We start from the raw sequence: 17,457 nt of genomic DNA, 5'->3' as shown, positions 1-17,457 counted from the left end.
AGGGATAATCAATTCGCACATGACTGTGATAGCCCTCTCAATATCTTATTGGAGCTTTGTAACTAGTGGCCAGTTTCCCGTCGCATCAGCCATTTCCCAGTGCGCAGAGCCCCAGCGAGAATCTATGGCTTCTTCTGCTTCTTTGCTCGTCCTTTGACCCATATTCCGATTTACTCAAAACGAAGCATTTTTCCATCTGGTTTTGCCGCTCAAAAACCATTTTTGGTACTTGGGTTCTCCTTCTTTGGAATCCATGTCTTCTTCTCCGGAATCTATCGCCTCTTCTCCTTCTTTGTTCGTCTTCATTTTTAGTTTTAATACAATGTATACAGTGTTTTGCTTGGCCGAAAGACGCCATCTCCGACGAACTTTCTTCTCTTCTTTGCTATTGAGTCCATTATGTATTTTTCAATACAAATACATTTTTTTGTATTTTCGCATGTATTTATGTATTTCGAAGGTTATTTTTTATGGTAGATCCTTGTATTTTTTAATTTTTTCTTGTTTGAATACAACCGAATTAAATACAGTAAATTGAATACAGTGTAAAAGCAACTACGAATGAATATAATGAATTGAACACAACTGAATATCATTCCATTTGTGATTTGTTGTTGTTTGAATACAGTCAAATTGAATATAATTTAAAATAGTTAAGAATGAATATAGCCTAATTGAATCACTACTAAAAAAATTAGTTTTAGCGACGGACAAATTATGCAGCTAAACAGAAGAATCCGTCGCTAATCTCATTTAGAGACAGATTATCAAGAAATTCTGCTAGCTACGGGTGATTTAGCGACAGATTAGCGACGACGTTCGTAGCTAATTCCAGTTTTTTTGTAGTGAATATAGTGTATACAACCAAATTGAATAATGATATACACCCCATTTCTTGATTTTTTGTTGTTTGAATACAACTGAATTCAATACAGTGAAATTGAATACAATATAAAATATATAAGAACGGAATACATCCGAATTGAATACAGTGTATACAATCGAATTATACAATAACATACATCCCATGACAAGCAATTAGTAGCTACAAAATGTGATTAGCTAAATTATAGCTACGCCCAGCAATAAGCCTCCAAACAATAGTCATTTCTAAAAGTTCCACTTGTTTAACATGCCATTTCAATACAGAAAAAAAATATGTAACATTCAGAGCTGAAATCAATTTTCTCTCGAGCTAGAGCTAGATTCAAGTTAGATTTAAACCAACAAAAAAAATGAGGTGTTGAAAAGAAGCATAAAAGAAAATCAGATCTACCATTTGTTGCAATTTTAATAAATTTTACACATAAATTTATGCTCTGTTTTGCAAGTACAGGGCCAAACTTTATATCTGCCCCTGATCCCACAAGTAAAATATGAGGAAGATAATGTGTATAACAAGAATACTTTATCTTATTATACAATGTAATTTTTACAAATGCGATTCAACTGATTCATTTTCTCTTCACCTAGCTCCATTACAATTAAGGGTGGCATGTGGGCCGGTTAGGACCGGGCCCGGCCCAGGACCACAAGCCCAAATGGGCGGTGGGTCTAAACGGTCCTAATCGGATAGGACCAGGACCGTGAGGAAGTGGGCTGGGTAGTGGTCCGGTCCCATAGGCGAGGCCCGCGAGACCGGGACCGGGACCGGTTGGGAAGTGGGCTTGTTCTAGCGGTCCTAAACGGGCCTATCCGGGCCCAACGGCTAATTTTTTTTTTATAAAAAAATCTACCACATTATAGCCGTTATGGAATTTAAAATATGACCATTTTATCTGCCAAAATAGCCGTTGGCTATTTATAAAATAATCATTTAACCTCCCCCCTCCCCAAACTTTGTTTTAACCCCAATTGTTTTATAATTATATATATATATATATATATATATATATATATATATATATATATATATATATATATATATATATATATATATCCATCAACTGCCACGTCCGACGTCGGGCCATGGCCACGTACAACCACACCCTGCCATGTCCCGTCATGTCCTGCGTCGTGCCATGGCCATGTCCTGGCACGTCCGACGCCGTGCCATGGCCACGTCCTGCCATGTTCTACGTCCTGCCATGGCCATATCCTGCCACATCCGACGTCGGGCCATGGCCACGTACGACCACACCTTGCCATGTCCCGTCATGTCCTGCGTTGTGCCATGGCCATGTCCTGGCACGTCCGACGCCGTGCCATGGCCACGTCCTGCCATGTCCTGCGTCATGCCATGGCCATGTCCTGCCACATCCGACGTCGGGCCATGGCCACGTACGACCACACCCTACCATGTCCCGTCATGTCCTGCGTCGTGCCATGGCCATGTCCTGGCACGTCCGACGCCGTGCCATGGCCACGTCCTGCTATGTCCTGCGTCCTGCCATGGCCACGTCCGACGTCGGGCCATGGCTACGTACGACCACGCCCTGCATGTCCCGTCCTGTCCTGCGTCGTGCCATGGCCATGTCCTGGCACGTCTGACGTCGTGCCATGGCCACGTCCTGCCATGTCCTGCGTCGTTCCATGGTCACGCCCTGCCATGTCCTGCCATGGCCACGTACGACCACACCCTGCCATGTACTGTCATGTCCTGCGTCGTGCCATGGCCATGTCCTGCCACGTCCGACGTCGTTCCATGGCCACGCCCTGCCATATCCTGCGTCCTGCCATGTCCTACGTCCTGCCATGGTTATGTCCTGCCACGTCCGACGTCGGGCCATGGCTAAGTACGACCACGCCCTGCCATGTCCTGCCATGGCGACGTCCTGCCATGGCCATGTCCTGCCACGTCCGACGTCGGGCCATAGCTATATATATATAAGTTATATTCGATATATCGAATATAACTTATTTTTGTCTTTAAATTTGAATTAAAAAATTTAGGTCACAATTCTATAATATAATTTACAAGGAATTGCCTTAGATATTTTTATTACTATTTTTTTCTCTAACTTCTATAAAAAAAAATTTAAAAATAAAAAGTATCTGTTAGGCCCACATAGACCCGTTTGGGCCCACATAGGCCCGGGACCAGCTCACATAGGCCCGGGACCGTTAGTTCGTGATCCCGATCCCAGACCGGTTCCAACAAGAAGCCCGCAAAGCCCGGGACCACTTAGGACCGACCCACATAGGACCGGCCCACTTAGGATCGGGCTCACAAAACCCACTTAGGATCGGACCCGGCCCACATGCCACCCTTAATTACGATCGAGTTAGTGGATCTTAAATATAAATAAATGCATAAACAAAAAGAAAATAAAACAGCAAAATCAGGTAGGCTATTTCGTCCTAGCTTTCAAATTTAGCGCAAACACGTGATGAGGTGCAACATGAGAATACACATTAGTCCACCACGTCGCTTTTAGCTGAAGTCTACATTAATAGTATTCTTTTATACCCTTCTCTTCCTTCTTTCGTGTTATTATTTCCTTGAATTCATTCTCAACAAACCCCATATTTTTTCCCTTTCTTATTAAAAGTTAGTTTGGAATATAATTGGGATAAACACTCAATTGTCACATTTTTCTTTATACCATTATATTATTATTACAACATCATCTTAGTATTAGTATATTATTGTTTTCAAAACATATCGACACTTTTGAGAGACCAAAAAATCATGAAGGCAGTGATTAGCAACAACGTTAATTACAAGAAGCAATTCTCTGCAGTTTTTGTAAAGTTTGCTGTCTGTTTTCTGTTGATGGGTTTTGCTTATCGTTTATTCTTGTCCAGCTTTGTACAGTTTTCCACTGACACAGTGTTTGTTTCCAACAAGACATCCACTGATCTTACAATGGACAGAAGTACTTCACAAAATGGTTAGTTCAATCTTACCACTGTTATAAAAATTTGCTTCTTCAAATATCCTTCTTCATTTTTAATTTCTCCTTATTTTTTTCTTTAAGTATATTTTTTCTATATTTGAATTTTGTTGTAAAAATGACGTGGGTGGTTTTCTTTCACTTCTTTAGAGAAACATGGTGCTTGATTTTCTGTTTGTTGGAGTTGAAAGAACAAGTCTTTCATCAAATTCTGCTGTTTTGTGAGAAAAGCCCTCAAGAAAAGGAAAAAGGAATAATTATGGTAAAAGACGATTACTGGGATAACCAACTTAACTTTTTCAGTTAATATTTCCTCTTTTTTTTTTATTAAAAAAAAAACTTATGAAAGATCCATTTCTTGCGGTAGCGGAACCAAGATTTTCTTTAAGGGGTTTTAAAGTTTAAAGAAATAAATACATGAGGGGATTCAATATATAGTATATATACATAAAAAAAAATATTTTTTACCTATCTAAAACCGTGTAATTTTCGGCGAAGGGTTTTCAACTGACACCCCTTGATTTCTTGCATTCATCGGTTTGTTGTAAATATTTTACAAGTTAATTCTGTGAAGAGTTATTGACCTGATGATAGTCCATAATTTTGCAGGAAAATGCGATTTATTTAAAGGAGATTGGGTACCAGATACCACAGGTCCATTTTACACTAATCACACTTGCTATTCAATTGAAGCTCACCAAAATTGTATGAGAAATGGGAGGCCTGATACTGGCTATCTTTACTGGAGATGGAAACCCAAAGATTGTGAGCTACCTAAATTCAATCCCAAGAAGTTCCTTCATATGATGCGGGGCAAATCATTAGCCTTCGTTGGTGATTCAATTATGCGCAATCATGTACAGTCATTGCTTTGCATTCTCTCTCAGGTACATTTTCAATCTTGAACAGCCAAGATTATCAGAGTAATACTTGAATTCTACTATTCTAAGTTTGGGGTGAGGCTGCAGTGGTTCTAGGCAGGGCGGAGCTTTTTGGGGTGGGGGGCAATGGGGTTCGTCCTAGCCCCTTCCTATAAGGTCAATATTATTTTTTAATTATATACCGTAGATGATGAATCCTCTTAGTTTCGTCGTGTGTTTACTTCTTATATTCTAAATCCCCTTAGTGAAAATCCTGGATCTGCCACTGGTTTTAGGTTGCATAGTTTTGTATGGGTGTAAGTTTGTGGGAGTTGACAGCAAGGGAAAGCTAAAACAGAGGCCAAAGAGGTTCTTGGTCTGTTTATTTAGGCTAATTCTATTATTCTATGTATGGGGTGAGGCTGTAGTCCGAGGCAGATATACGATTTAAACTTTAGGAGTTCAAGTTTTAAGATTCTTAGCATTAAACTAGTTTACTTTTAAAATTATGGATTCATAATGTAGTTCATATTTGCTAAAATTTTAGAGAAATTTTTACAATATATTCAAGATCTGAGTCAAAAATACTGGTTTCAAATGAACCCGTACTGTATGAACTCCATCCGCCACTGGCTGTAGTGGTTCTAGGTTGCGTTTGCAAGGTTATGGGGTTGACAGTAAGGGAAAGCTAAAACAGAGGCCAAAGAGGTTCTTGATCTATTGATTCCACTAGTTGATTGAGAGTGCAAAGAATTTACCTAACGAAAACATCGCTAGTAAATGTAAAAGAGCAAACCAGACTAGATGAAAATAATTTCAAGTAAACAATGCAAAAAACACTCATTTGGCTGATCTCAAACTAGGTGAGAAGGCAAACTAACTCTTTAATGAAGGAAATTAGTACTAATTAGACATTTAGTAACTAAATGACAACGTGGGTGTAGGAAAAGAATGTGAGATATGAGTAGGGTAGTGCTAATTCTGCATCCACAGCTATTTTGGCTCCTTTTGGAGAACATCAAATCAACCATTTTCATTTGCTTTGAGACAAACTAATCCCTCAAGAACAGGCTCAAAAGCTCATTATTGTATGAAGAAATATTCCAGTAAAAGGGCATATTCTGCTGTTTGTACCAAGTTAAAGTTTAGATCAGCATAAGACATGTCTTTAATTAGAGTTAGCCTGACAAATGGACGAAAAGTTTCAATAAGAAAGTCCATTTATTGGTGCCTTCTATGTGTGTTATCTGTGATTGATCTTTGCTTTCCAGCTTTTTGTTCTTTTTATGTCATTCTTCAATAATGGTCAAGTCCAACACTTGCTAGCTGGTGAAACTCGTCATGACTTGGATGTTCTCTTTCAACTACTTATTAACATCAATAATTGCTCTTAAATGGTCAATATGGATCTAAAAGAAAAGTTGTTTGTCCTTGTTAGTTATATTCACTACTCACTAGAATTTGTTGGGACAGTCTTTTTAAATAAGCTGGCGTTGTATCTCTCAAATCATAATTTTGGCCTTCCTTTGGAGATGGGTTACCTTCTCATATTGGCCCTCACTGCTTTAATAAGTAATGTCACTCTCAGCTACACTAATATTGTCTTTGAATACAGCTGGTAAAGTTTTTCTAGTCAAAACATTTCATTTCAAGTTGTTAATCAGTTAAAACTTATTATCATACCAAACTACTTCAACCATTCTAGTACAGCTCAAATTTTCATGTTCCATCACTTGTGGGTGATGATGTCCTTTGACCAGGAAAAATGAGTAAAAAAGGGCGCACAAGGTATCTCACGTTCATGCCGGGTCCGGGAAAGGGCCGCAACCCAAGGGGTGTGATGTAGGCAGACCCTATGCAAGCATTAGTGGCTGTTTCCACGTTCCGAACTCGTGGCCTATAGGTCACACGGAGACAACTTTACCATTGCTCAAGGCTCCTCTTCGACCAAGAAAAATGAGTATTTTGGGTAGTGTAGAGTAGTGCTAATCAGGGCCGGCTATAGGGTAAAGCTTCTAAAGCATTTGCTTGAGGCCCCCAAATTTGGGGGGCCCTATTTTTTTAATACCAAAATAGGTTTATAGGTCGTTTTAGGAAAATAATAAGTAGTTTTTACCTTGAAAATTAGATATTTTTTTATAAAAGGAAAGAATAGATGTGTAACTAATTGAAGTGAGCATAATACTTTTTATAAATGTGAATTTCTTTCAAACCTTTTTTTGTATGAACAAAAAATCTAACAAGTGAAATTATTATATTCCACTTTTTACCCATTTTTTCATCAGAAAATATGTAGTACTAAATCATATTTTTACACTATTCATTTTCTTTCTTGGTTTGTCCAAGAGTTAATCGCTCGCATAACTTTATACTCTTATATATTCTCTTTCTTGCTTTTTTCGGGTTTAAGTCTGATAACTTAGTAGGAGTAGTATTATTCGAAAATCCACTTAGCTTAAAAGTACTATTGATATCATATATCGTGCATTCTTTTTTGTTTTTTCCTGAAGTTTCAAGCATTTTGTGTTATTGAAGGAGCAAAAAGATATCTTGAAATCAAGTCATCATTTTTCTTGAATTAAATCCTATTATTATAACTTTCAAGTGTTATTATCATCTCATTTTATTCTTACTTCATAGTTATATATTGTCTTTTATTCATTTATTAGAATTTAAATATGCCACGAAAAATATGAATCAAGTTGTTCAAAACTAAAATAAAAGAGTTAAAAACTATTTTAATATTGTCCAAAATATTTTTAGGAGAGATCGATTATAAAAAGTTATTAATAATTTTGTATCTCAAAATATTAAAAAAATAGAATTCAAATATATATATATATATATATATCACGTATGTGTGTGTGATTTAAAAAAAAAAAAAAAAAGTTTAGGGCCTCTTATCAACATTGGCTTTAGGCCACAAATACTGCTAAGCCGCCCTCGGTGCTAATTCTGCATCTTTTTGAAAATGAGTATTTTTGCAACTCTCTTACTCACAGAAGCACTATTGAGTATTTTTGGAAGTGGCTCTTCGCTTTCATTTATTGTTTGCTTGCCTATCGTTCTGGGATATTCATTGCTATCTGGATTACGTCAAGTTCTAGTTATGTTATATTGGGTTGTCTAGTACATCAAAAAATTCAGTATCTGGATTCATGTTTACGTTGTCGTGCAGGAGGAACAAGGCGATGAGGTCTACCATGACAAACAATACAAAAGCAGAAGATGGTATTTTCCAACTCATGACTTAACTCTTTCAGTAGTTTGGTCACCTTTTCTTGTAAAAGCCACTATTTTCGAAGATAACAATGGAGTTTCAACCGATACAGCCCAGCTTCACCTTGACAAACTCGATGATGTTTGGACTCGACAATTTGACAATTTCGATTATGTAGTTATTGCTGGAGGGAAATGGCACCTGAAATCTGCAGTTTACTACGAGAACAGCAAGATTGTTGGTTGCCACAATTGCCCTGGTAAGAACATAACAGAAGTTGGATTCGAGTATGCATATCGCAAAGCATTGAATTCGACCCTGAAATACATCACAAGATCGAAGCACAAGGCGTATACTTTCTTTAGAACCGCGACACCAGATCACTTTGAAAACGGTGAATGGAACACTGGAGGTTATTGTAATAGAACGGGTCCCTTCAAAGAAGGCGAGATTGACATTAGAGACATCGATGAGGTAATGCGTAAAATTGAGTTGGAAGAATTTGAGAGAGCAGTGAGAGTAGGTTCTGAAGTTGGGTTGACAATAAAGTTGTTTGACACCACTTTCCTTTCGTTGCATCGGCCAGACGGTCACCCAGGAGTCTACAGGCAATTCCAGCCATTTGCAGGAGACAATAGACACACAAAAGTTCAAAATGATTGTCTACATTGGTGCTTGCCTGGTCCAATAGATTCTTGGAATGATTTAATGATGGAGATTTTGGTCAGCAGTTGAAATGGGAATTGCATCATTCTTTTCTTTCCTCAGAGAACTGTATTCATCTGCAATTTTTTTACAAGCACAGGAAAAAGAATCTGAGATGGCCTTTAATCATTTTTCTTCCAAATATTGATGGCCGCGTTGCTGCACATAAATCAGAGTTGGCTCAATAAATATATTTCCACTTCATGTATAATATACCCCTTCTCTTGGAGATTCTTTGATATAAATTGTAAAGTACGAGATTCCCTTTTATTTCTGCATTTTTCATATTTGAAAGCCAGAGGGAGAATACTAGCACATGGAGTAATATATAGGCGACCATTTATCATATTCTTTTATCAATTTTCAAATATTTTGGCCTGTTCACGTGCTAAAAACTTAGTTTTCGAAAGACCAGAAAAGCAGGCAACAACGTCCCTGTCGCACTTACCGCAACTATTCATCGCCTAAGCTGCTCTCAATCAGTTTTGCACCCTCGTCATCAAGAAAATTGCTTAGACAAAGTGGAAGATTGGATTATCATATCATCAGAGATGCCTGCTTTTAAGACAAAAGGGGTGTGGTGAAATGATAGACTTCTCCACCCTTAAACAGAATTCTCGAATTCGAGCTCTAAGAATAAAGTCATTTTGATAGGGGGTGCTAAATTCCCCCTGTATAGGCTTTCTATGGCGCGAAAATAGATTATTCAGATCAGGGTCGCGGACATGAATGGTTAAAAAAAAAAACAGAGATGCCTGCTTTTGACTGGGATAGCTATCCACTTCATTCTTCTATAGATCTTGTAAAGTTTCTATTGATAGTTATACAAGTACTATGAAACTTGGAACAATAACAAGATGCATTATTACTAAACCCACATAAAACTATCAGTTTTTGCTCAATATCAACTTTATCGAGGCATATCTCTAGGTGCTTTCATATTCTATCCCTGACCTGAAAACATCATAAAAACAGAGAAAATGTTCAGTCACATTCCAACTTTATGTGGCATATCTCTAGGTCTTTTTATATTCTGTCCATAGCCTGAATCACATCATAAGACTGGCAAAGTAGCCCATGGGGGGGCATTTAAAAGAGTATACCAAAAGCCAGCAAAACATAAAATGAAAATTTTCGTTATTGTTAGAAATTTTTCATTTTATTGGACTGAAATATTATATGAATCCAACAAAGGGGAAACCTCAAAGCAACAAAGATGACACATATCCCTCTACTTGGTTGAAGCTGCTTTCTCTTGCTTCCTTGGGTCTGGCTTAAGGAATGGGTCCTGCGAGTTAAATTTTGAATAAGATATAGCAGATAGAGAGATGGATATCAAAATAACTAAACCACCTTAAAGACAGAGATATGCAGCAAGCCAACCATCAGATATGCATAGTTGCTCTGTAAAAAACTATCAGCCACCAAAACAAATTGAAGCAAAAAGCACTGTACACTACTCTATTGATCCTTAATGATACCATATTGTCAAAGGTGAAAAGCGGAAAAAAGCGCACAAGATCTACTAGGATTTTAAATGTAAAGTGTAATTACACACACACGCAAAAAAAAAAAAGTATATAAATGAACAAATATATCAATCAATCTAGTATACCTCAATTCAGATTAGTTGAGGTTGGTTACAAATATCTTTTATTTATTTATTTATTTGTTTGTTTATTTATTTGATAATCGAGAAATCCCCGAGAACTAGTAGAGCACGGTTTGAAACTCGATGGAAAATGGACTCGCCCCACAACCCCTCTCCACTTAAATACTAAACCTTTGTCTGTGGTACGGTTTGCACATGTGACATGCACTTAAACTACACATCATGCGTTGCATACTTACCACTATACCAAAGTCCTGGCCCCTGGCCCCTGGGAGCAAGGTAGGTTACATACATGTTATAATCTATTCGGGTTCATTTTGTTGCAATACTAGATAATATGTGTGTACATATATACATAGCATACACACACACATACATACTTACATATATACAAATATGCACAAACAAGATAAAACAATTATATGGACAAAGAAAGATTGAAAGTAAAATCATGCCAATCAAATTCATACCATATGCTTTATTTTTGTTCAGATACAAATATGTAATTTAAAGTTTGCAATTCAGATTTAATGGTTACTTTTTATTGTATTTTAAATTCCTATTCCTTTTTTTCTTAAAGAGTAAATTTTAATTTTGTAATCCTAATTAAAATATATATCATTTTGCCAATGACCTTTAAGGAGTCATTTGGTTCGCGAACAAAGTTATTCAGGGATCCCGCATCCAATGTGGGAAAAATAATACCAAAGTTTTAGTATAATATTACTACCAATATTAACTAATATCAATAACCAAACACTGGATAAGTATAATCCGAAATTCTAGACCAAACGACCCCTCATTGTTTAATGTCTTCTCTTTGAGAAAGAGCCCATGGACGCTGAGGTGTGTGCCTTAGTACCTTTGTGCCAATACCCATCACTGCCTAAACGAGGTGAAGTGCTCATCATACATTGCACTGGTTTCAGGGCTTATGACTGCCACGAGGGTGCCTTTAACGATAGCATGTCAAAGAATGTTTCCTTAGAAAGCAGAATGTCCAAACTTGTGTTAGTACTAACAATAGATATCACTAGCTTGCAAAATCAAGAGAAATAACCATGCTTAGCTTTATATCAGCCAGGTACTTCTTGATTAGAACCAACTGAGCTGGAGAAACAGCATGTGTTAAAAACTTCATATCTCTATTAGCGTCTACCCGGTCTAGTTAGACGCTGTGACTACTCAACAAGTTGTAATAGTGTGAATACTTTCTTCTATATTACTCCATTCCCAATATTCCATTATTACTCCCCCATTAATAAATACAAACAGGAAGTGCACGTAAATATCCAGAGCTCGTCAAGATAATCGTTTAAGAGATGGAACCTCCTTATAGCTCAAAAGAGCCATACCCCCAGAACAACGGGCTAAATGTTAGGACTTGGTCAGCAACCTAGTGATACTGCTTTTATGTTTAAAATGACATACCCCTGTTCAACGAAACACAAACAGCCAGCTTCTATGCTTTCATTTCAGCCTCTTAGCCAGAGATTGTTAAGATATCTAGTTCATAAGTTAAAAAGAAAAATGAAGCTCAAAAGTTGGCAGCAAGTTTACAAACCTAAGTCGAGAGCTTTCAAAAACAAATCAAAGAAAGTAAAGCAAAGAGAGCAAGAAAAGGAGTCCAACATGAAGAAAGAGTGATGCAAACTATTGCGATCATACCAAGGAAACCCAAGAGAAATTGGCAGAAGTGAGAAGTGAAACTGAATTGAAGAATAAATTTTTTTTTAATTTCCATTCACATACTCAGCATAGAGAATTGTAGCTATATATAAAGGGACTCAACATGTGAGGGGAGTACCGCTGAAATCACGTAAGTAATATGGCAGAGGGGTTGTATTGTAAGTAAGAAAACTAACAGACCAAAACAGGAAAAAAGAACTTCAGAAATAATAACCTAACAACTCTAATGAGTGAGCTCGTTTTTCTTTTTTCCAGAGCAGTTATTAAAGCCAAGCGACAAAGCAATGCGAATCGAAGGGTCACAACTTCATAGGCAAAGCCATGCACTACACATAAATGTGCGCTTCAAAGAACGGCAGACAAAGTGATTCCACTGAGAAACGGTTAATTCTTTGAATTTCAACTTTGAGAAGTTGGATAAATATCACCATTATTCTAAATTGAATGTTGAAATTAGTTAATTTAATTGATATTTGATTATCAAAGTACAAAATTTGCACTTCACTTTAAGCATGCGCTTCATGTCCCGCTTTTCAGTTCAAGCCCCATGAACTTTCTTTGCACCTTCCACTTTTACACTTTTCCAGAGAAAAATCAAATTCCCATCATCTTAGATTGAGGCAGACCCTATACTCCATTTTATCGGTTCCCAGTGGCGAAGCCACATGGTCATAAGGTCGTCGAAAAATTACACTGTGTACATAGGTAAAATATTACGTTTTAGAGGGATATAACACATACTTAACACCCTTTATCAGGAATTTTTTTCACTTTTTTAAAATTTGAACACCCTTGGAAAAATTCCTATCTTCACCACTGTCGGTTCCTATTACCTCTCTACCCCCCCCCCCCCCCCCAAACACACACACACAGCACACAATCTTTCTCAATTGGAGGCTTATAGCAAAATGCAAGAATTATCAACTAAAATACCTGAAAATCAATCAATATTTTGCACTTTCGCAACTGGGAAACTCGTAATCAAGCTCCAAAATAGGAGTCAAATTAGACTATTGAATCAAGTGAAACACTTCCATATGATGGGGAAGAAACAATGCACCAATCAATCTATAAATCAAATAGGCATCCTATATAACTATTCTTCTTAATTCGGTCCATTTAATTCCTATAATGGTAAATAATTTGCTTAAAAGAAAACTGAGAAGGAAAAGAGAAAAAAGGGCATACATTCCGGACGAAAAGAAGATTGGCAACGACAATTGTACCGACAATAGCACCCAGCATAGCAGGCGGCCCAGTTAGCAAACTCCATTTTCTGTAAATCATCTTCGATTCTTCTGCTTTTTCCTTTTCTTCGTCGCTCCGAATATCCGTCTCTCGGAAAATGGAAACCGAGAAGTAAGAGCATTTTACTAACTACGGAATGTTGCTGGACTTGCCAGGCCCAATACTTCGACCCAGCAAAAGCACGCCAGGCCCATTGCATACATTTGCTAAGCGATTTGGGAAGGTATCTTTTCCTATATATACTATAATGCAAACTTAATGACTCGTTTTAACTAAAATTTCCTATTTAAGAGAAGTAACTGGGTTTTCTTTACAAATTATATATTTGTCCTTAAAAGGTTCTCAAACCATAATTAGTACTTTCGATTAATGAATTCAGTTACATCATTTTTCTTTTTTCCCTATTCTCCTTTTCCCCTTTTCTGTCCATCTCACTGCGGCAGATTTGCAGGAAACTGTGGGTCTGTTACTAGAGTTAATGCCTAGCATAAAACTAAAAAAAGGAGTTTGTGAAATAAAAGTTGTATTTTACCAGATTCCTATACTCGCTTTATTTTTTTAGAATATTTAACCAACCCTAATGTAAGAATTGATATCTGTGTAGAAATATAAGTTTTGTTTTTTGTAGATTAAAAAAAAGGTGTTGAAGTACCTCCTCGTCCATGCTCTCTATAAGCTTCAAGTACACTGCTTTCTTGGCTTCCACTTTCTCTTATACCTCCTCACTCCACCATCAGTCACATTTGTGGCCGCCAGAGAAACCCTTTGAGACCCCTAATACCTCTCTCGCAACTACTCTAATACACTCTGATGTCCTGGTTCACATACAGCTCGCGTCCCCACTGTTCCTCCAGGCTCCCATAACCAACAACTTCTCCCCAACTCTTGTACTTTGTCATTAGTCAAGGCACCTCACCGGATCCTAGGTTGACCATACACATCCATCTTCTTCCTTTTCCTCACGATCTCTAAGTCCATCACCAATAATCTATGCTGAGTCGTGAGATTCTCGCTCGGTATAACCTTGCAATCCATGCACATACCCCAATCACACTTTCAGAGGAGTAGATAATCAATTTGAGTCTTGGCCAATGAACTCTGGAAGGTGACCAATTGCTCTTCCCTCTTCGGAAAGCACGAGTTAGCAATCACCAAATCAAAGGCTTTAGCACAATCCAACAGCGAAGTACCACCTCCGTTCCTAACTCCAAAGCCAAAGTCGTCATGCACACCGTCATAACCCCCAGAGGTCACCCCAATATGACCATTGAAATCTCCTCTTATGAATAACTTCTCGGTGTGCGGAATGCCATGGACCAATCCGTCAAGGTCTTCCCAGAAACATTTCTTAATCTCCTCATCTAAACCCGCTCCAAGTCCAAGAACGTAGAATATTGAGAATGACCCCAAATTATTTAGTGGACCATTAACCCACTCCAAGTCCAAGAACGTCCAAGGGGATGCACGCTAAGGAGTTGCATGATATTCAACAAGTGACTAGAAAATGTCTGGAGAATCACTTTGAGGATTCATGTGAAGAATACAATATTTGAAGTCTTGAGAATTAAAGAATTAAGACCCCAAGCTAAACCGTGTGACACGGTTTCACCAACCGTTGGCTATGGTTCAAGAGGGTCCTAAAGACCTGAAAAAAATAAGCTTATGAAATTCGACACGATTCAACTGTATGTTACAGTTGAGGTTATGATTTGGCCTGGCGAGTTATTTTGGAAAATTAACTTTGAAACTTTTTCTGTTTTACCCATTTGGTATTTATAATAGCCTAGGGTTATTTCATTATCCACTTAGCATATTTTGACATAAGAAAACTTTTGAGAGAGATTCGGAACCTCTTGGTTCGAGTTCAATTTTGGATTACCTGTTTTCAAGACTTAGGTTCTTGATAGTAATCTTCTTCTCCTTTCTTTATATCTAGCGTTTCTAATTTCTCGTTCTTGGAATGCGATCAGATAGTATTTCGATTGTTGCTTGAGATATTCACTTAAGGTTCTAGATTTTCTTTTATACTTCATTATTCAGAATACTTTGATTATTTTAATCAAACCTATCATTAATTTTTCTTTAATTATTGTTATTTTCATATTTTGTTATTTTGTTTATCTCGGATCGTATTAGTTGGTATCAGAGTGAAGGCTTGGGTATTGTTCTAACAAACTCACGTTCTCCGTCATGAAATCAAGATCCGAATTAGTAAAAAAAAGGACAAAAAAAATATATTTCTTATTTTCGACTAAACCCTAGTCAAGTTGCTTACAAGAAAATGAAAAACAAGTTCTTGAGTTTCAAAAAACAAAAATCAGAAGAAAAAATAATAATTATTGAAGTGTTCTTATTGATTGTTGGGGAAAGATTACTTTTGGGTAAGAAAGATTCATTAAGGATTCATGTTAAGAACGAATTAGTGCTAGTTCGCATTTAAATCATTCTTAATATTTGAACTGACTATTTTTTTCGTGCCAATTCATTCGTGCTTTTCTCGTTATTTTCATATAAATTTCTTGGCTCTCTTCATTAGTTTTTAAAAGTATGTTCTTGATTACATAAACTTCACTCTTAAATTATTTTCAAGAAAACTCAATTCTTGGATATGTTATTTGTGAGTTGAACTCGAAGTTTGAGAATTTTCAAGGAGTGAGGCAGAGATTATACACTAGTGAAAAGTGAAAACTCATAAATGTGAGATAAAATAAAAGATATTGAGTGGGCTTATTTAAATCAAACAATAATAGGTGTACTATTATGGGATCCTCTTATTACTAATCAATTATTTTTTCTATAAGCATGTCTTCTGTAGATTCAAGCGATTGGGGTAAAAGAATGGTTAAATATAGTGATGACGAATGTTGGGATTCCTATGACGAAGATGATGGAGGAAGCAATTCATGTTATTCTGGTGGGGAGTACGATGGGTGTATTTCTTGTCATGATTCAGGTGAAGACTCAAGTGATGACGAAACATGTTATGTTCCTTATCATGATTCATATGGTTATGATTCATACGAGTATGTTACTAACAAGCATGATAACCATCATTCTAGTTATGGAAGATATAGAGTTGAATCAAGAAACATGAAAGAAAAACGTAAAAAAATAATTTACAGGGGTAGTGAGGTAAGTTTGATCCTTGAAAACTATAAGATATCGATACCATTTTGTTTGAAAGAATTCATGGTCCGAATGCCTACCTTAATTGGGAGAGCAAGATGGACGATGTCTTTGCATCTTATCCATGTTTGAAAAGTAAAAGATTGGAGCTGGTTATTAAAACACTTTATGTGAATATTTATTTGTGGTGGTACAATCATGAAACTACCTTTAAAGTCACTTTTTGTCCATCCATTGAGACTTGGGATACAATAAAGTTTCATTTAAGAAGCAAGTTTGCACCCTTGAGTTTAAAAGTTATGGGGCACAAGAAGAATGAGACTTCCAAGAGGAAAAAATATATTTCTTTTGATCACCCAAGAACATCAAAGCATGGAAGCCTTCCAAAAGGAGAGCTTCTAACAAAAACTTCTTCTTTATGTTTAACTCCATCTGAAATAAATAAAAGTGAGCAAGCGAGACAAAAAAGAAAAAGAGGAGTAAAGGAGTGACAATTCACAATTTAATAGAGTCGGAAGGATAGGCTGAGAGGGGTAATGTGAAAGAGATTTGGAACCTCTTAGTTCGAGTTTATCTTCTTCTCCTTTCTTTATATTTAAAGTTTCTAATTTATCGTTCTTGGGAGGCGATCAGATAGTATTTCGATTGTTGCTTGAGACATTCACTTAGGGTTCTAGATTTTCTTCTATACTTCATCATTCGGACTACGTTGATTATCTTAATCAAACCTATCATTAGTTTTGCTTTAATTATTATTATTTTCATATTCTGTTATTGTGTTTATCTTGGATCGTATCATTAACTGAACTTATTAATGCATTTATATGTATTTATTTTTAGGTGATCTATTAGTGTAATTTGTTTTACATAGTTACCGTATAAAAGTAAAAACAAAATTATACACAAAGTCACTTTTAAGGTAAGAGTTATGTACATCATTAGTGTAGGAAATGTTACACCATCAGTTCAACTTTACCTATTGTAGCAAGTAATTATATTTTGAGCATTGAAGACATTCTTCGAGAACCAAATATTTTTAAAAGTTATTTACACTATAGTGTATATTCAACTCTTAACTTAATTATAAATAATTTTTTTCTAATAAATAATAATGTTAATAACTTGCTATCACAAACTACACCGAAAATTAGACAAAAATTT

General features: G+C 36.6%; 2 protein-coding genes and 1 long non-coding RNA gene across 3 annotated transcripts; 1 reads left to right on the top strand and 2 right to left on the bottom strand.

Moving 5' to 3' along the window:
• Positions 1 to 3,422: 3,422 nt before the first annotated feature.
• LOC104107553 (protein trichome birefringence-like 26) lies at positions 3,423 to 8,967 on the top strand. The gene is made up of 3 exons (XM_009616385.4): positions 3,423 to 3,833; positions 4,446 to 4,723; positions 7,875 to 8,967. The coding sequence occupies exons 1-3, from the start codon at positions 3,632 to 3,634 to the stop codon at positions 8,649 to 8,651; spliced, it is 1,257 nt and encodes a 418-aa protein (XP_009614680.1). The 5' UTR covers positions 3,423 to 3,631; the 3' UTR covers positions 8,652 to 8,967.
• A 413-nt stretch (positions 8,968 to 9,380) lies between these two features.
• On the bottom strand, positions 9,381 to 13,303 carry LOC104107552 (uncharacterized). The gene is made up of 3 exons (XR_688826.4): positions 13,111 to 13,303; positions 9,823 to 9,909; positions 9,381 to 9,575 (listed from the first exon to the last, which is right to left on the bottom strand). It is a non-coding gene; the product is annotated as an uncharacterized lncRNA (long non-coding RNA).
• A 923-nt stretch (positions 13,304 to 14,226) lies between these two features.
• Positions 14,227 to 15,362, bottom strand: LOC138897179 (uncharacterized). Its single transcript, XM_070183138.1, has 2 exons — positions 15,351 to 15,362; positions 14,227 to 14,637 (listed from the first exon to the last, which is right to left on the bottom strand). The coding sequence occupies exons 1-2, from the start codon at positions 15,360 to 15,362 to the stop codon at positions 14,227 to 14,229; spliced, it is 423 nt and encodes a 140-aa protein (XP_070039239.1).
• Between the last annotated feature and the right edge of the window lie 2,095 nt (positions 15,363 to 17,457).

This window comes from Nicotiana tomentosiformis, chromosome 8 (genome assembly GCF_000390325.3).
Source record: "Nicotiana tomentosiformis chromosome 8, ASM39032v3, whole genome shotgun sequence".
Classification (NCBI taxonomy): domain Eukaryota; kingdom Viridiplantae; phylum Streptophyta; class Magnoliopsida; order Solanales; family Solanaceae; genus Nicotiana; species Nicotiana tomentosiformis.
The sequence above is the reverse complement of the archived record's forward strand: the minus strand, read 5'-3'. Positions and strand labels throughout refer to the sequence as shown.